The sequence below is a fragment of the Ictalurus furcatus genome, chromosome 22 (genome assembly GCF_023375685.1).
Source record: "Ictalurus furcatus strain D&B chromosome 22, Billie_1.0, whole genome shotgun sequence".
In the NCBI taxonomy this organism is placed as follows: Eukaryota; Metazoa; Chordata; class Actinopteri; order Siluriformes; family Ictaluridae; genus Ictalurus; species Ictalurus furcatus.
In genome coordinates this window covers 7431430-7451517 of record NC_071276.1, presented here as the reverse complement: position 1 = coordinate 7451517, position 20088 = coordinate 7431430, and the positions used below count along the sequence as shown (strand labels likewise).

The 20088-nt window shown below is 41.0% G+C and overlaps 2 protein-coding genes across 4 annotated transcripts in view; both read left to right on the top strand.

The window, feature by feature from the left end:
- The first annotated feature begins 95 nt into the window (after positions 1 to 95).
- On the top strand, positions 96 to 10711 carry arsk (arylsulfatase family, member K). 2 transcript variants are annotated; one of them, XM_053654002.1, is made up of 8 exons: positions 99 to 476; positions 4500 to 4629; positions 4747 to 4906; positions 5632 to 5914; positions 6815 to 6986; positions 7092 to 7316; positions 9591 to 9806; positions 10086 to 10691. In XM_053654002.1, exons 1-8 carry the CDS (start codon positions 360 to 362, stop codon positions 10355 to 10357), a joined length of 1575 nt encoding a protein of 524 aa, XP_053509977.1. In that variant the 5' UTR covers positions 99 to 359; the 3' UTR covers positions 10358 to 10691. The 2 variants fall into 2 exon arrangements, with proteins under 2 accessions (XP_053509978.1, XP_053509977.1); XM_053654003.1 differs by lacking the exon at positions 7092 to 7316 and having other exon boundaries at positions 96 to 476; positions 10086 to 10711.
- Positions 10712 to 12758: 2047 nt separating this feature from the next.
- The window catches only part of cert1a (ceramide transporter 1a), a 29793-nt gene continuing 22463 nt past the window's right edge, over positions 12759 to 20088 (top strand). For both annotated transcript variants that reach the window (XM_053654000.1, XM_053653999.1), the window contains exons 1-3: positions 12759 to 13380; positions 16417 to 16551; positions 19373 to 19489. In XM_053654000.1, coding sequence (XP_053509975.1) covers positions 13303 to 13380; positions 16417 to 16551; positions 19373 to 19489 — 330 coding nt within the window. In that variant the 5' untranslated portion in view covers positions 12759 to 13302. The remainder of the gene's footprint in view (positions 13381 to 16416; positions 16552 to 19372; positions 19490 to 20088) is intronic.

Sequence of the window (20088 nt, the reverse complement as noted above, 5' to 3'; positions counted from 1 at the left end):
TAAATCTGTTCTAGGATGCTCTCTCCCCGCGCGCGCTTCTTTTGCGGTGCAGAAGCGGTCACGTGGTCATTGGTCACGTGTTTCTGGCGGAAGGACTCGAGCTCTGATGCGGTGTTGTGTTTTTGATCAGGAGTGATGGATATCAGTAACAGAAGAGAGCCGAGCTTACTAACACTCATACCGTGTTCGTGAAGTAAATAGATCAAAATAAAAAGCTTAACCTCTGCGCGTGCAGATATCCCTGTTTCAGAACAGAGTGTAGTGCCATTAGTGAATAAACAAACCCGTGTATTGCACTTAGGAGCTGTTCATGCTTCTGTACTGCAGGTCAGAACAGTGATTATCTTCACTACAGCACGATGAAAACATTTCTTTTCTTTGTGCTACAAGTATTTTCGCTTCAAGTTCTGTGCTTGTACCTGAACAGGACATCAGAACAGAGACCAAATATAGTGATGGTCATGTCCGATGCATTTGTAAGTACATTTCTTTAACGTCACTGAGGTATTTTTTCTGTACAAAACAGAACCAGAATCTGAAATATGTGGCGATAGCGTCCCATAGAGTTCCGTGTGTTTGTGTTTATACTCATCACATCAAGAAGTCAATCCTGTGTTCAATAAATAAATTAAAAAAAAGCACTCTTCTGCTCTCTCTACTACCACTTTTCTTTTTTCCTCCACGGTTTTATTTTCCTTAAGCTCTACCTATTTATTTGTCCTTTTCAATGGTATTTATGGGCCTTATGGTCATATTATTATTATTATTATTATTATTATTATTATTAATATTATTAGGAGACTTTTATTTTAACAAAAATAAAAGTCACCCGGAAGTAAAATTAGCTACATTTGCCTAGTGCTGCTCATGTAATTCTGAAATACTAAACTGCAAACTTATACTAGTGTACTTTAAATAAATAAGTAAATAATACTAGCCATAGAGTTAAACGATATGCTGCATAACTCCTAACTCGTAAACCAGAGAGAGAGAGAGAGAGAGCGCTGCTTCCGGTCACCGGGTCTCTTGTGCTCTCAGCCTTTACCACAAAGGGAGTCTTCTGCATTAGGGAACTCTTTGGTCTGCATTTCTGCTGTTTTGCATTTTTTTTTTTGTCAGGATGCCAGAAAGTTGTGCAGAGTTTGGCTGAACCAGCCTTCGCAAAAAGGGGAACAACATTTCTTTTCACACTTAAGTAAATAACAACATATATGCAGGCTTTTCAGCTGAAGTAGTGTCACTTTTCCATGGGTTCACCACACTAGGGCTCCAGAGAAACTCACCATCAACTCTGGTTTTAATTCATTTATTTCACAGCATGGTGGCTTAGTGGTTAGCGTGTTCACTTCATACCTCCACCGGGGTTGAGGGTTTGATTCCCACCACGGCCCTGTGTGTGTGGAGTTTGCATGTTCTCGCCGTGCTTTGGGGGTTTCCTCCCCCAGTCCATAGACATGCATTGTAGGCTGATTGGCTTTTCCAAAAAAAGTGTCCGTAGTGTATGAATCATGTGTATGTGATTGTGCCCTGTGATGGACTGGCACCCCATCCAGGGATTCCCTCGCCTTGTGCCCGATGCTCCCTGGGATAGGCTCCAGGTTCCCCTTGACCCAGTAGGATAAGCGGTATAGAAAATGGATGGATGGACAAAGACGGATTTTGTGTGCTAATGTTTTTAAAAGTTACTGGGAGTCACAAAAAACACATGAATAGTGTACAGTAACCCAGAGCCTTAATCGTTGAGCCTTAAACAGTGTAAATGTTTAACCTTTGAGCCACCACTATCCTCTTGTATAAATCTGGAATAAAAAAAATAATAAAAAGTAGATATAGTGTGGTAAAGTAGATAAATAGATAGTACATAAAGCTTGGGAGTTCAGAAAATTCACAATGTTCATTTGCCCAAAATGTCTGGGAACTCCTGCGTTATGTTGCTGACTGTTGTCAGTCGATACGGTGTTGTGAACTCGAACAATGCTTAAAAACTTGGAACCGTAACCAAGCCATAACAATTAAGTCTTGGCTTACATGTGTATTTGATTATCAGTGTATACCTTAACGTTAAAAACACTGGTCTGTTGCAAGGGTGAAATATTTATATAATGAGTATGGCATCAGTAATAACCTGAACTTCACGATCATCGCCACTGCCAGTGTATAATCACTAGACCTCAGGATTTATTCTCTTACTCATTTGCCAAAAACTATTTTGCTAGCTATATTAATCCATACCATTATCGGTTATAGATTTCCAGATCTTTTGTAGACATGGCTTGAAAATCTTGGCCATGATAATTATATAACTACACATCATTGCCTTTGCAGTGAACATTGTCTGGCAAAAGATTATATGAGAGGTATGCTTATGAGATACACGTTTCTACAAGATGATCCATCATGATGCCTATATAGACAGACCTACACAATTCATATTATAATAATATGTAATTAAAATTAGTATTAGTCATTATTTGAATTTTTGCAGGTATACATCCCTGTGATGACCCTGATGTTGTGAAACATCAGGTGAAGCCTTTAGCAGTACCTACAGTCTTCCCAGGATGCCCTATTCAAAAGCAGATCACCAATCCAAGAAAAATACCAAAATGAAGAATGGTGCAGGATGCTGATCATCCACCTACCAAAAAGCATCAGCAAAATAATGCCGATTGTAATGTTATAGATACAGATTCTTTGGCTTACAAGCTGGAAACGACTAGAAAGCAGCTAAACTAATTACACAGAGAACTTTAAAATGGCGAAAGTGAAAAGAAGGGACACCTCCCCCCTGCCCCATGTTATCTGATGAACGAGCTCCATGACCAGAAACCTCTAAATAATGAACAATTCAAAGTTGTTAAATCGAACTTTTCAGAAAAGACGTTGTTTTTCATCGAAAACGAACCGAAAGCCTCAAAAAGAACAGATGGCACGAGGTACTCGTAGGATGGTAAACAGTTTGCGGTTACTATGCATTTTTACTCACCGCAAGCTTATGACTTTTTAAGAAAGTATCGTTGTTTGCCACACCTGAGCAAGGATGCAACTGCGAGCCCGGATTTCTCTGAGAAGTCATCGAGCACTTGAAAACGTCCCGTCTCGAGAGTCCAGTCAATGGAGGATTGTGTATTAATGTGTGACTCAATGGCTCTAAGGAAGGAGCTTGTGTATGAAGGGAAGACATCACGCTGTGCTGGGTTTGTAGATTGTGGACGTTTGCAGGTTTCCACCGGTGACGCCCTTGTAACTGAGCTGCTGGTTTTTATGGTCATGAGGCTTAATGGCAGATGGATATACTGCCATACTGCATATTTTTGGTAGATCACATATCAGGGGATGTACAGGCAGAGATTGTGAATCCGTTCTCACTCAGTGAGAACCTACACCACCCAGACTTTGCTGGCAGCGAGAAGACAACAGATTTCATCAGAAGACTTGTTCAGCTGTTCGACTGCCTGAAATCTTAAAATCCAGTAGTACATGGCATGAAATCTCCCATGAACAAGGACAACCTTGAGGACAGAAAAAAGTGCTTACTGGAAATGGTATCTTATCTCTTAGCACTCAGAGATACAAATGGAAACTGTATGTGTTCCATTAAACGAAAGATGCCCTGGGTCGGGTTTGATATTACCATTCTCTCAACAATGAAAATCTGTGAAGGCCGAGAACAAGCCGCCACACAGGCATGAATTAACCAAAACTACTTTATTTCTTCATCAGTAATTTGTAATGTCTGTCTCACTGACGTCGCTATAGTTGCAACGTAACAAGACAATTATGTCACATTACTACATATGACAAAGTTAATAGTGTCAGAGGTGTGTAATATCTGAATAATGATGTAATTTGTGTATATAATACATACAATATAATGTAAATGGTGCTTCATAAAACTGTACAGCAATGTTTTTGGTATTATTTACTGAATATAAATAAAAAAACTCATAACAATGTCAAAGACCCGATCAGCCTATTGTTTTAAATTTACTGAACAGAAACATATTTAAATTTAATTTCGCGTCATGTGGTTTCGGTGACACATTAATAATGGTGGACAAGCAAGTGCTTGGGTTGCTAGTTCGAAGCTGTCAAAATATAGTCACATAATGTAAAGGCAAAAAATTAGCATACCCAATTTTTCCATAATGCATACACTGCCAGGTGTTCTTTGCATACTGTCATACACTATATGGGCAAAAGTTTGTGGACACCTGACCATCACACCCATGTGTGGTTCATGCCACAAAGTCGGAAGCACACAATTGTCAAGGACGTCTTCATATGCTGCAGCAGTATAATTTTCCTGCACTGGAACTAAGAGGCCCGAACCTGTTCCAGCATAACATAAATAGCATAAATCTACTACTCTAACTCTATGGTACTAGCCTATGTGATGTACTCCAAGTGTATAAAATTGATAGAAGGCTTCTCTTCTCTCACATGTCTGCAAGTATAAAAAAAAATTCTGTTCAACACTGACTTTGTCTCATCTCCAGGATGGAAGATTGACTTTTCACCCTGGGAATCAAGTTGTCCAGCTCCCATATATGAACTACATGCGGCAGATGGGTGCGATCTTCCTCAACTCCTACACAAATTCTCCCATTTGTTGTCCTTCAAGGGCAGGTACAAGTTAAAAACTCATTTTACATTTTACTTCAGACTTGTGCACTGACTAGAGGTTTGTCCCAAAGTAACAGTGCAGTTCCTACAGCTCATTATACTGTATGTGTCCCCTGACAGCTATGTGGAGTGGGAAATTCATCCACTTAACTCAGGCCTGGAACAATTACAAATGCCTTCCTCAGAACGCCACGACATGGATGGATGATCTGCAGAAAGCTGGGTATCACACCCACCGGATGGGGAAGCTAGACTACACGTCAGGGGGCCACTCGGTCAGGTGACTGGAATAAATATTATTATTATTTCTAGTTGGAATAGGAAGTGCAAATGCAGAAAGCAAAAATCTCTGATATTTTTTTTTCCCCTGCAAACTCTTATATTTACATTGTAATACATGTAATGTTAATTATTATACAGTAGGTGTGCATCTGGACTGGGATTCCATGGGACCCAACAAAAATGGCACCTGAGTGGTGTGACAGAAAAGTGTACGCCCCTAACATCTGGAGATCGCATATTCAAACTATGCCACAGCCATGTGTGGTTGGGAGTCTAGAGACCGAAATTGGCTATGCTCTCTGGGTGGAAGGGATTGCCTACTCTTCCCTGTTAATCACAGCGACACTAGCCAAATCTTAAGCGTACGTATGTACAGTACGCAGAAGAGAGTAGAGCTCTTTCCATCAAGTGTATTTTATGCTGTCCTGTGACACAGAATGATGAAAGCATTATAAAAAGATGCAATTGGATAGATCTCGGAGGAAGCATGTGTTAGCCTTCACCGTCCCTATTTGGTAGCTATGACAGGGGAGACCTGGCTGGTGGGTGCGAATTGGCAGGTCACAAAATCGGGGAGAAACTATTGCTTTGGAAGGATTAATAAAACTTGTGCACACCTCTAATGTGAAGAGCACTTTGTATTGTTGTGGCAGCAGGAAATAAACACATATTACCAATCTTTTGTGTGTGTGTTTCATTCTGCATAAAAACACCACTGGCCAGCAATCGTGTGGAGGCGTGGACCAGAGAAGTGGCATTTCTTCTGAGGCAGGAGGGTCGTCCAGTGGCAGAAGTAGTAGGTAACAGATCCACAGTTAGAGTCATGACCAAAGACTGGAACACCACGGACAGTGCTGTGAAGTGGATCAGACAAAAAGCCCCAGCTCTGTCACAGCCTTTTGCTCTGTATCTGGGGCTGAATCTACCTCATCCATACCCCACAGAGGAGCTGGGTCCCACTGCTGGAGGCTCCACCTTCCGCACCTCGCCCTACTGGCTCAGAAAGGCAGGTTGTTTTTCATCACAGAAAAAAAACGTATACTTGAAATCCACTTGGATGCTTAACGGCAGTTGTTGAATGATGTCAACAAACATTTAAAAATGCAGATATGAGAGAAAATCTTAACAGAGCAGTTTTTATATAGGTTTATCGAACGTCGGCTCAACACAATAAAAGGCACGTGCGTTCCCTGAAGGCTTTGTGATATCCGGGGCACTTTCTAGCTTAATTTACAAATACCTTAGACTGAAATCTAAAACGTGTTTTGGCTTAAGGTTTATTGACTGCCACAGCAAATGCTCATGCTTCCATTCTAATCGAGTTTTGCATAAATGGGTTTTCTGCTTCACCCCCAGAAAATATCTGTGGAAATCACACATGCACAACAGATGCTGTAGATAGAGACAAAGTAGAAAAAATGCAAGAGTATTATTTAGGAATGAGTTCTTCTGTACTGTACTGTGCTATACTTTATACTGCCATTGAACTGAAACAGTAGCTTTAGAATAATATTTGTGTTATACGGTGGTCAAACTAGGGCTGTAGTAATAATGTAAGGAAGGAAACATGACAGGGTGTGCTGTTATAGGAAAATAATCATCCACAAGGTAGTGCAGCATGGCTCAGTATAAAGCGGAGGTACTGTTACTACCACAGGTTTGATCGTTGCCCTATAAAAGCACATCAGGTGTTTATTCCTCTTATACCACAGCAATTTGCCAATGGTTCATTTTTTAAACTTTATTAAAGAACGACATAGTTAGTTAGATATCTTTTATTATTTACTTAGGTTGTATATTCTAAATTTGTTCACATTTTGTCTTTAAAAGTTTCGCTCGTCGAGCATAATATAGCACCCTGCTTATAAAATTTCAATGCTATTAACTTCATGTCAATTTCACAAAGGTTTCCACGGAGCAAGTTTCCCTCCCGAAGTGGTTGCCGTATTCTCAAATGCACCCTGTGGATTATTATTCCACCGTCACCAAAAACTGCAGCGGCAACTTTTCTGAGCAGGAGATCAGAGACATCCGAGTCAGCTATTATGCCATGTGTGCCGAAACAGACAGCATGCTCGGTAAGCAGATTATGTCGAACATTTCATGCGCCAGTTCTAATCTGTTGTGCTTGATGCATCGCGTACGATCTTATACTGAAATCTGATAACGTCCCTCTGGCGCAGGTGAAGTGATTGCTGCTCTCAGAGACACAGGTTTAATAAACAGCACAGTCCTGGTTTTCACCTCGGATCATGGGGATCTGGCCATGGAGCACAGGCAGTTCTATAAGATGTCCATGTTTGAAGGCAGCTCTCACGTTCCCTTACTTATGATGGGGCCAGGGATTAAGTCTGGGACTGAGATCAGTTTACCGGTCTCTCTTGTAGACCTGTATCCTTCCGTACTTGGTGAATTCAATTATTTACTAATGTGTCCGATAAATCTGTAGTCACAGCGTTTCATTTAAAAGACAAACGTACCTTCGATCAAATTATTGTCTTCATAAGAAGGTTTTAGATTTGTAACTGCAACTGGTCAGTTGCTTTCTGATTTGTTTTGTATGATTTATTACATTACAATTATTTCATTTATACAACTGAGCAGTTGAGGGTTAAGAGCCTTGCTCAAGGGCCCAACAGTGGCAGCTTGGCAGTGCTGGGATTTGAACTCACGACTTTCCAATCAGAAGTCCAACGTCTTAACTGCAGAGCTACCAATATTTATATAGTTTTTATATTTATATAATATTTATAATAGCAGATGTACTGTAAATCCTGCTTTTAAAGATTCATTGCAATGTATGTACAATCAGTGTTTTCCTTGATATTAGACATGGCGTCCATGTATAATCTTTTCCACAAAGGCCCAGCATGGCTACGAGTTTTTATTCCAAAACAGCAGGAGCATATCTCCCCAGTCTTTTAAAGGGCCAGTTCGTAATGCTTAAAAGTCTAGACTTGTAGTCATTGTATAAGTTCCAAAACACTACAGAAAAACGTGAGATTGCAGTAGAGATGTGCAGAAATTAGCTTCGCCAAGAAATTGGCTTCGGCTCCAGCCTAAAAAGATCTGTGCAGCTCTGCCTCTTTTGTTTAAGAGGGAGCTCACAAGGTATACGTGGATTTGACAGAGAGGGTGGGATCTGTTACGGGGAAGGCTTGTCGATGTTTTCATTGCAACTTTAAACTGTTTAATGCTGCTTTAAAAACCAAGGCCAGTGAAATGTGTTCGATCATGGCCTATACACTATATTTTTACATCATATGCTAGGTTCTTGACCAGCTGGATATTTTTTTTTAGGGTGGTAACGTTTTAAATTGAACACTAACCGTTTTTAACAATTTAAACATAAACTTCCACATGTCGGTGAACCTTACCAAATCAACATGATCCAGATGTAAAATTCCAAGGTTTATTTTTTATCTGTGGTGCAGCTGGGCTTTTTGAGTGTAAAAGAGTCCTGCATTCCACACTGCATATTTAATCCGTTCTGATCACTGAATTTCCCCTTATGAACACACGAAGTGCTTATGTGATTTAAACCTAGCACTGTTGATTAACGTTCAAAAACAAAAGGAGAGTTGAAAAACAGTTTCAGTGAGTCTTTTCCTACTGTAGCCTCAGATTCCTGTTCTTGCCTGATGTTGAACTTTCCCGCGAGCTCGAACAGTTCTGGCCGTTCTCTTCTGACCTCTATTATCAACAAGAAATTTCCATTTCTGAATACTCCAACCTGCCCCAAACCTGTTGTCTGGCATCAACAACCATGCCAGAGTTAAAATCACTGAGATCAGATTTTCCCCCATTCTGATGTTTGATGTGAACATTAATTGTGACCTGTATCTGCATGATTTTATGCATTGTGCTGCTGCAACATGATTGGCTGACTAGAAAATTGTATGAAATGCCTAGCCACCACACCCATATGTTGCCACAAACCTGGAATCACACGATTATATAGGTCATATACAATAGTATATGCATACAAAGACATCCTATACTATAGGGTGTCTTTGTTTGCTGTAGAATTACAATTTCCCTTCACTGGAACTAAGAGGCCCAAACCTGTTCCAACATGATGCAATACCCCTGTGCACAAAGGGGACAAAGGTCCATGAAGACATGATTTGCAAAGGTTTGGTGGACAAAATTCAACCTTACCGAACACCTTCGGGAACACCGACTGCACCCCAGGCCTCCTCACCCGACATCAGTACCTGATCTCACTAATGCTCTTGTATCTGAATGAGCACCAATCCCCACAGCCATGCGCCAAAATCTAGTGGAAAGCCTTACTAGAACAATAGAGTTTATTATAAGAGCTCAATCCAGAACAGGATGTTTCACAAGCACATACAGTTTGAGTGTTATGGTCAGCTGTCCACGAACTTTTGGCCTTATAGTGTATATTCATATTCCAACAGTCGATGTGTTGCATAAAATAAACAGCTTTCAGACACTAAAGAAACCCATTTCATTCTGGCCTCTTTAAACAACTGGAATCAGATGTGGCTCCTGCTTGGCTGGAATGAAAACCTGCAGCCAAACTAGATTTAGATACTCCTGCTCTAGCATAACTGACTCAACCCATGAAGGACTTGAAATGTCCAAACATACAGTGCAGTTACACTGCCTCATAGTACATCGTGGCATGTTATAATTCTTTGTATTATGTGTATCAGACTTTGCAGGTATCCCAATACCACAAGGATTGAGTGGTCACTCTCTGGTCCCTCTGACCTCACAGGGTAATAAGCAGTCCACTGTACCTCATCCTGGCTGGATACTCAGTGAATACCATGGCTGCAATGCTAACGCCTCCACTTACATGCTGAGGATGGATAAGTGGAAGTACATCGCGTATTCGGATGGCTCGAGTGTCCCACCACAACTATTCGGTGAGCCACTGGCTGTGTTAATAAAGCACTGGACTGTACATAAAGCTAGAAGAATCATTTACAAGCATTTTAACAGTTCCAGAACAATAGCGTATCCAGGCATGCTGATGTGACTCTGAACAGTGAATGCCAGCTAGTCACTAATCATTAGGATTAGCATTATTGAAATACCCTCTCATCCGTTGTTAACAAGACAGGCATTCTTGGCGGACAATAAATCAAGACAGTAGGTAATAATATTTCACCAGCATCGATGCTCTATTATCTTATCCTAATCAGATCTGTCTATGGATGGCGCCGAGCTGAAGAACGTGGCATCCCGGTACCCTGTTGTGTGTCAGTATCTGGACAAGCTGCTGCGCTCAGTGGTGGATTACCCCGACGTCACCGAGGCCGTCCGCCAATACAACAAGCAGCAGTTTCTGCAGTGGAAGCAGAGCCTTGGGAACAATTACACACAGGTCATTGCCAACCTGCGCTGGCACGTGGACTGGCAAAAGAGTGCACAATATAATGAGAAAGCGATTGAGGACTGGCTTGACAGGTTATAATTATCTAACACAGTTCAAAATCAATCTCCCAGAATCAAATACACGAAATAAGACTGAACACTTGCTATTAAACACTTGCACTCTTTCATTTGTAATGGTGTCTTTTTTTGTTGCATTATTTGTTTAAAAAACGGATCTGACTTAATTCACTAATTCTCCGTCTGGTGCTTAACATATATATTTCAAAACCTTTTGTAAATTAAATAAATCCCTTGAGATGCAATGCGATATGCAATATTCCTAACATTTTATTGCCCACATTTTTTTGTCTGTACCTTTTAGAGAGAATTGCTCTACTTTTTTAAGCAATGCTTTTGTGTATTTTAAATAACATAAATTTATTGCAAATGAAGTATTGTGTATAAAAGCCATTGTTATTTTAGTCATTAATTTATTCAAATTAAAGTACGACTGTCCCTGTATGTGTATCTATATTATAACCAGTGGGGTAAGTCACATTCTATTATTAACCACAAACACTTCACATTTTAATAGGCTATATACTGTTTTCAATACAGTGTGTCTTTGTGAAGGGATTCCTAGTAAATCTATTTTATTTTACATAAGGATGTTACCTGATTACAATTACATGGGGAAAAATATTGTAACCTAGTGACTGAGTATATGATGTCATTACCGCACATTATAGCACGTAGAATAGGCACAAAATGAAAGGTCTTAGACTATGGTTGCCAGTAAAGAGTCTAGTGAATCAGGACTGTGATCTGTCTTCATCAACCGGATTACAAGCTTGTGTAGTCTTTGTGGAGCATCTGCAGAGCCTGGTTCTGAAAATGTATTATGGCATACCTCGTCATGATGCACTGGTGATGCAGATCAAGCATCATGTGTTATACCAAGCCAGGTGGTGATCAAGCTGAGACCTGTGTTAAGTCGAACACACCTATAGACAAGCCTTCATCTCCCCAATCAAACCCACCCCTACATATGCATCATGGTATTTTTGTCCTGGAATGAGTTGGGGAAAATAATGAACACTTGTTAATTCATGTGACTTTATCCCAGCATACAGCACCTGCTGCCTGATTTGAGTAAAACATCATCTCTTAGATATTCCTACAGATTGCGGTGTAAATATTAACATAATATAAGCATATAATAGGCTGTAATATAATGTAATGCTAACTCAAGTTAAGTCACTAAAGCAGTCCTGGCTGCTAGCATTTCAGTCTTCACCTCATTCATTTCATTACAGACACATACAGTGTGATTTAGACTTTTATTGGCATGATTATTTGCTTTATTACTAAATGGTGCTAGGGTAGCGTTGCTACCTCACAGTTCCAGGGTCCATGGTTCCATCCTGAGCTTGCATTACAGTGTGTGTGTCGCTTCACATGTTTCCCCCATGTCCCACATGGGTTTCCTCCAGATCCTCTGCTTTCCTCCCCTCTCAACATGCCAGTAGGTGGATTGGTATAGCTACATTAAATTTCTCCCTAGGTGTGACTGAGTGTGTGAATGTGTGCACTGGGACATTGAGATGTACTAGTGTCCAATCCAAAGTGTGTTCCTGCCTAATGCCCAGTCTTCCCGGGCTAGACTGTGACACTGACCTGGATAAATCACTTACTGAAAATGAATGAATTGCAACATTGTGAAATTTTTCTGAGATGCACTATAAGACCAAACGTATGCACTCGCCTAACGTCATACCCATGTGTGTTTGTTGAACATCCCATTCTAAAGTCGGTTCGCCCTTTTGTGATATAACAGCCTCCATTCATTTGGCAAGGCTTGTCATTCATTAGATTTTGGGGATTTTTCTGACTCAGCCACAAGAGCATTAGTGAGGTCAGACATGGTGAGAAGGCCTGGCGCACAGTCGGGTGATTCATCCCAAAGGTGTTCAGTGGGGTTGAGGTCAGGGCTCTGCGTACGCCATTTCACTATGAGCATATTGGGAATAAGAGTCATGAGATGAAGTTTTATGATTGCAGCAGTAGCAGCCCTGCTGAAGAAAAAAAACAAAACAATAGAAACCATTGCAGAAAATATAATCTTTCAAAGGTCAGCTGCTTTCCATCAGCTGCTAAGGACCATTTTTGGTCCTTAATGGTATCATAATATGCCACCAATAGAAGGCAACAAATTACCAGTAGAGACCCACAGGGACCATTAAAACCAATACAATTCCCATTATAACCATTACAAATTCTATGAGGGTTTCTATTGTGTTTAATTTTTTTACAGCAAGTCTACAATATTAAAAAATGACCAACTGCACCTTTAAACATTGTGGACTAACAGCACATGAGTCTTATGGTGTAGTTATATGACACGCTGTAGTACTTTGCACGGCCTGCAGGGGGACAATACCGAGATCCAGGCTTGTTCCGCGTTAGCTGCATGCGTACACACACACACACACACACACACACAGCGCGCGACTAAACCCGAGTTTAAATAATAACGAATCGGTTAGAATTCTCACTAAAAGCCGTTAATCTGCTGAAGCGCCTCGTGACGTGTCATTAGAACAACCGACATTTTAGTCGCTGTCTTTTCTTTTTTTCCTCTCTCTCTCTCTTTTTGACTGTCGAAACCAAAAACCGAGCCTTCTGGCAGGATTTGTAAGGAGAGAAAAGTTGTTGTTTATGAAATTAAATAAACGACCTTGAACTAATCCGAAATAATCTGCTGTTTGTTGTTATGTCGTTAGCTTGCTAGCTAGAGCTCCTGTTTACTCACAGCGCGCGAGGGATTTACATCCACTCAGAGTGTGTTTGTGTTTGTGTGTGCGTGTGTGTCCGCGTCTCAACTTTTAGTTCGGCACGTCTCCAGATAAATAAAAAAAAATACTTGCATTCCCGAGATAGATAAGAAGAAGGACTTTTAAAAAATAATATATATTAAAAACGGAGAAATAAGAGGTTGTGTAAGATAGCTAGCCGCCTGAAGTGAACTTGTCGCAGTTAAGTCTGATGTCTGATCAGAGTTCAGATGAAGATGTGGATCCTGAATCGGAGCAAGCGGAGGAGCTGGCAGGAATCCTCAGCAAGGTAAATTATACATCACACTCACCATTATTACAATAATAAAAAAACAACCCTACTACAGGCTGTAAACACTTGCTTTAACATTTGACTGCGACGTGCTGCGGTCTTACTGACACCATGTGACGTAAACACCTGTTCACCTCATACACCTGAGATTTAAAGGAGCACTCAATTCAAGGCACACATTAAATATGTTTATACTGATATATTTGTGATGTGTTCATTGCTTGTCGTGCTAACTTGTTTGTTAGTGCTGTATTGTTCCTGTTGCTGTGAGAATTTTGTCACTGTGACGTCACGTGGGGGACATTGTAGGGGCAGGTACAGTGGTGTCCAATAGGAGAAAACATTTCTCAGACAGGTCAGGGGTCAGTACCATGAAGCCAGTTTAGGTGGCTAGCCAGGTAAGTGTCAGTTTAGTTTGTGCCAACCCCCAGGGATTTCGGTACCATTAAAGTGGCTCGTGTTTATGGCCATAGTAACCTACGCTCAGTGGCTGACCTGCTCCGGGGCAGGTGATGTTCTGGCTATGAGAACTCGAACCCAACTCAGCTGTGAGCAAAGTGGCGCAAGTAATTCAATTCCCAAGCACGAACTGTAAGAAGAGCACGTCGCAGAGAAACATTTCATTAGAATTATTTACTTTTATATTAAATGAAAGATGAGGAGGTTATACATTTTCATACTCGGGGTAGTCTTCTCAACTACGAGTTCCTGCCTTGTTTACAGAGTGACATCAAATAAACATGGCTGTGCACAAAGTAAACAAAGCAGCACTCCTTATCTTTAAATGAGTTATGCTGTATAAACAAGTATTTGCTTTAGGTCAGTCATCATACACTCACCGTCCCAATCATGTGGCGGATGTGGCGGCAGCACATTGCAAAAAAAAAAAACCATGCAGGAAGGTCAACAGGTCAAGAGCTTCCGTTAATGTTCACATTAAACATCAGAATGAAGGAAGAGTGTGACTTTGATTGTGGCTTGGATTACCAGATGGGCTGATTTGAGTATTTAAGGATCTGCTTATCTCCCATGATTTTCACACACAACAGTCTCTAGAGTTTACACAGAAAGATGTGAGATAGGGACCGTTGTGTGGGTGGAAACACCTTGATAAGAGAGGTTAGAGAAAAAAATGGCTATACTGGTTCATGATGCCAGGAAAGATATAGAATCTCAGATAGTCATTCTTTACAACCGTGGTGAGCAGAAAAGCATCTCGGCATGCACAAAACATTGAACTTTGAGGTGGATGGGCTACAACAGCAGAAGACCACATCGGGTTCCACTCCTGTCAGCCGAGAACAGGAATCATGGGCACAGGTTCACCTAAACTGGACAGCTGAAGATTAGGGGAAAAATCACCTGGTCTTTTTCCAGTGTGGTTAAGGTGGTAGCTCAGTGGTTAAGGTGATAGCTCTGTGGTTAAGGTGATAGCTCTGTGGTTAAGGTGGTAGCTCTGTGGTTAAGGTGATAGCTCTGTGGTTAAGGTGATAGCTTGGTGGTTAAGGTGATAGCTTGGTGGTTAAGGTGGTAGCTCTGTGGTTAAGGTGATAGCTCTGTGGTTAAGGTGATAGCTCGTTGGTTTATGTGGTAGCTCAGTGCTTAAGGTAGCTCAATGTCTGAGTTGGTAGCTCAATGTCTGAGGTGGTAGCTCAATGTCTGAGGTGGTAGCTCAGTGCTTAAGGTGGTAACTCAGTGTCTGAGGTGGTAGCTCAGTGCTTAAGGTGATAGCTCAGTGCTTAAGGTGGTAGCTCAGTGCTTAAGGTGGTAGCTCAGTGGTTAAGATGGTAGCTCTGATGTTAAAGTCGTAGCTCGGTGGTTAAAGTCATAGCTCGGTGGTTAAGGTGGTAGCTCGGTGGTTAAGGTCGTAGCTCGGTGCTTAAGGTGGTAGCTCTGTGGTAAAGGTGGTAGCTCTGTGGTTAAGGTCGTAGCTCGGTGGTAAAGGTCGTAGCTCTGATGTTGAAGTCGTAACTCGGTGGTTAAGGTGGTAGGTCTGTGGTTAAGGTGGTAAAGGTGATAGCTCTGTGGTAAAGGTGGTAGCTCTGTGGTTAAGGTGATAGCTCGTTGGTTTATGTGGTAGCTCAGTGCTTAAGGTAGCTCAGTGCTTAAGGTGGTAGCTCAGTGTATGAGGTGGTAGCTCAGTGCTTAAGGTGATAGCTCAGTGCTTAAGGTGATAGCTCAGTGCTTAAGGTGATAGCTCAGTGCTTAAGGTGGTAGCTGAGTGCTTAAGGTGGTAGCTCTGTGGTTGAGGTGGTAGCTCAGTGGTTAAGGAGGTAGCTCTGATGTTAGTCATAGCTCGGTGGTTAAAGTCATAGCTCGGTGGTTAAGGTGGTAGCTCAGTGGTTAAAGTGGTAGCTCAGTGGTTAAGGTGGTAGCTCAGTGGTTAAGGTGGTAGCTCAGTGGTTAAAGTGGTAGCTCAGTGGTTAAGGTGGTAGCTCAGTGGTTAAGGTGGTAGCTTAGTGGTTAAGGTGGTAGCTCAGTGGTTAAAGTGGTAGCTCAGTGGTTAAGGTGGTAGCTCAGTGGTTAAAGTGGTAGCTCAGTGGTTAAAGTGGTAGCTCAGTGGTTAAAGTGGTAGCTCAGTGGTTAAGGTGGTAGCTCAGTGGTTAAGGTGGTAGCTCAGTGGTTAAAGTGGTAGCTCAGTGGTTAAAGTGGTAGCTCAGTGGTTAAGGTGGTAGCTCAGTGGTTAAAGTGGTAGCTCAGTGGTTAAAGTGGTAGCTCAGTGGTTAAGGTGGTAGCTCAGTGGTTAAAGTGGTAGCTCAGTGGTTAAGGTGGTAGCTCAGTGGTTAAGGTGGTAGCTCAGTGGTTAAAGTGGTAGCTCAGTGGTTAAGGTGGTAGCTCAGTGGTTAAGGTCGTAGCTCATTTTACATTTGTGATTCATAACTCAATTTACATTTAAATACAAATGCAATTTTTTTTTCATTAGGTACTGTGCACAAGAATCATTTTATAATTATAGCAATAAATACTTGGGAAATGCTCATACAGGTCTCTCCTATGGTGTTGTAAAGAATGTGTCTGGTGCTTTTCTTTCAGTGGACCAACTATATCCACGGGTGGCAGGACCGCTGGGTTGTACTGAAGAACAACACAATAAGCTACTATAAGTTCGAGCACGAGCGAGAGTATGGCTGCCGAGGGTCACTCTGCCTCAGCAAAGCTGTCATCAAGGTAAGGCTCCCTCCCTGGGTTTAACATCACCATATCCAAAAATCTTTAAAGGAATAATGCACCCTGAACCACTGGCATGTTAATCTTTATAACATGTGACCTACAATGGTGTTTCTTTTAGCTTTGTTTTTTTTAGAGCTGAAATGTAATCGAAATGTTGTTATATTTAACTTTGGCTAATGGTTTCCATCGTGCTATTCAACAGCCAGTTGGATTTAGCCCTCGCTTCATCTCTACATAAAGAGAGCAATGCAGCAGCGCATTAGTCCTTTAGTCTGTCCAGCAATTTCACCTTTAATACATAAAATTCTAACATCCCCGTCAACGCCATCGTGTTTTTCATCTCGTGGGTCTGATGATGAAGCTGTCCGCGAACAAAATAAGGATTTTGATGATTATGTATAGCCTACTGAGAGTAACGCATCGAACGATCCGGATCCCGATTACGAGCCAGAGTGTGCCATGTTTGCCACGTATCAGCCATGAAAATTATACGTGACTTTAATTATGAAAATATGAAATTTTCTAAAGATTTGAATTTTGTTATGGTGACTGAAACGTTTGACTGAAAATGCTACAATACTTTCACTATTTTAGAGCATGAATTTCTAGTGCATAATTTTAAATTCAATCTGTTCGATGACAAATAAAATGCCAAAATGAAACGAAATATGCTGTATTTTATTAGCATATTCATCGTTAATAAAATATTATGACCGTTTTATACTATCGGGGCAGTTTAGAGATCCATCCGTGCTAGATATATACTCCTAACCACCATTGTATTAATATGACAAAGAATCAGGGAGTGTAGAGAAGCCGTGAAAGACGGGAGTGTACTCCATGGTCGTGTTTGAACAAGCACAGCTTGTTGCCTGTCTCTAAATCCTCAGGACGGCCGAGTTCTTACACAGATCTTTTGTTATAGAGCCTCAAGTATGCGGAAACAGTCATGCAGAGCAGATTTTAGTGGAGCTTTTCCAGTCCAGAAGTTGCATTTTCACCTGCTTTACTTTTACTTTTTATTAGCTCAGTCCGGATAAACCTCACACATCACATAGCTCTCTAATGTTTTATCCTGTCAGCTGTTGTATTTACTTTGCATTTAGTTGTATTCAATACAACCGCTGTATAACGTTTTTGATCGGCCTGTAGTCATGTTTCTTAATTAGAAACAGATGCCGATTTGGGACACATGCCGTCTTTCCAAAGCACGTATGCGTTAGAAATGATGCAAGAGCCATGTGGTAATTTTTCAGCATGCCGATGACAGTCCCAGCTGAAATGGCCCTCAGTAAGCAGGCAAGTATGCAGCGTGCCGATGTTATTCCATCCCAGACTGGAATCTTTATCAGGTTAGCAGACAAAAGCAGTGAAAGCAGCACAGTGCTCTGCGGGAGAGAGACGAACGAGTCAAAACACCACTCGAAGCGCGTGTCTGTTTCTTGTAGATACTGTGGAGAAGGCCTTGCATGCATTTTAGTTTGGAAGTAATTGGAACTTGGTGCGGTTTGACTCACTTTAGTTTGGAAATGAAACACTGAAGCTGAAATGAAACGATGAGAGGAAAACTCGCTGCTGTTTCAACAGTGAAGAGCTCAAGTGTCAGAATAAATCAGTCAGAGACGTGGCCAAAAATGTTATAAAAGCTGCTTCAGACTGTATGATTTGCATCACAGTAATGCTGTCATGGTTAAAATAATAAAAAAAAAGCGAATCATGACAGGATTGCTAAACTGGCGGACAAATATAGTGCCTCCGTGACCACAAAACCCCCAACTAATAGGTTCTGGCAGTATGGAAATTTTGGACTAAAACACCAGAATGTGAACGCTGCTGTGAGGAGCACTATCTCATTGTGAATGAAGTGCATTAATTACTTATAACAGCACGGCCAGGAGTATGTTATTCCACGTATACCACAACAAATTGCCAATGATTATAATGTTTAAATTATTAATAAATGACTCTCTGCAGATTTTAGCGGTTTATTTGTTAGATTTAATGGGAGGGCAAGTTCCTGTTTTAAATGATGTTAAAGCTGCAATAAACAGTCATTCTTCACCAGCCCACCCCCTCTCGCTTGCTCACGCACACTCACACACACACACACACACACAAAGCGCTATACATACTCACCACATCAATCATGATCAGAATTACTTTCTTAAACAAGCATTTTTAAAATCTGTATTTGTTAGCATTAATGAATTCATTTCGTTTTTATGACCGTTCTTGGATTATTCGGAGTCCCTGTGTACGAACTGTCACTATAGAAACAATAACGTATTAGAGCGAGCGCATTAACGTTGACCTATCGTTCGTGTTACAGCCGGAGCTTCCTGTGCTGTTCTATGAAAATAATGCTGACTTCGGACCAATCAGATTCGAGCATTCGACAGAGCTGCGGTTTACCTTGAATATAGTGTGAATATAACTGATTGTACAGTCTGCCATGGAAAGCACAAGTATTTTGTTGGCATCACATGATACAGTGTGACACAGTAAACTTCTAGACCGTTTTGACCAGCACGCTATCAGCTATCAGTTCTGGATGATTACATCATTTATTACAATATTTTAAACTGGAAAAATTGTGAGTAAGGAAGAATCAGTAAAGGGGGTCGGGGGTTCTGTATTGTTTGTATGCATTTGTACGACAATGATGGGAGTATTAGTGTGCTGTGATCATTTTCTTCACCATTTGTGTGTCTGAATCCTGACATGTCGTTTATTTTTCCTCAGTAACGTAGGAGGTGTGCGTTTTCAGTTCCGTGGTTGAAACATACGTCGATTTAACCTTTTTTGTCTCTGCGCACAGCCTCATGAGTTTGACGTGTGCCGCTTCGACATCAGTGTAAATGATAACATTTGGTACCTACGGGCTGAAGATCCCGAACTCCGGCACCAGTGGATCGATACCATTGAACTCCACAAGGTAAACTTCACTGTGTTTTAATTGTCTGTGTCTTCCTTCTGCTCTGTGCTGTTTGAATGAAAGTTAGTCATTTATAGGTTAGCAGAACCTGTTGTAGTATTCTTGAGTGAAAATGAGTCTTGCAAACCACACAGACACTAGAAATGTCATGAGGCACGTTTTTCTGTTGCTTCCCCAGCGCTGCACTAAAGCCAGGCATCCAGAGAATCCTTTATATCTACATAATAAAATTATACTGTTTTTTTTTTTTTTTTTTTTTTCCACTCGCAATCATTTATTGCACTGCACATTTCAGTCTTGAGCTATTTAAATGTGTGCTTTTAAAGTAAGATATGATCCACAGGTTTCCATAGGATGTTATAACTGCTTCTATTTACACAACCACACACACCACAAGGTCAAAAAACAGTTCAACAACGCCCTTGAGTTTTGACTTAATGAGTAAAGGCTTAATGTCGCTCCATGATACGAGTTTTGTGCGTACTATAGATACCGTGATAACGGCTCTGCCCACGGAACAAATGAAACACGAAATAGGACAGCTTAAAGAAATTCTTCTAAACTAAAACGAAAAGTGGGAAACACAATCATGACACTTC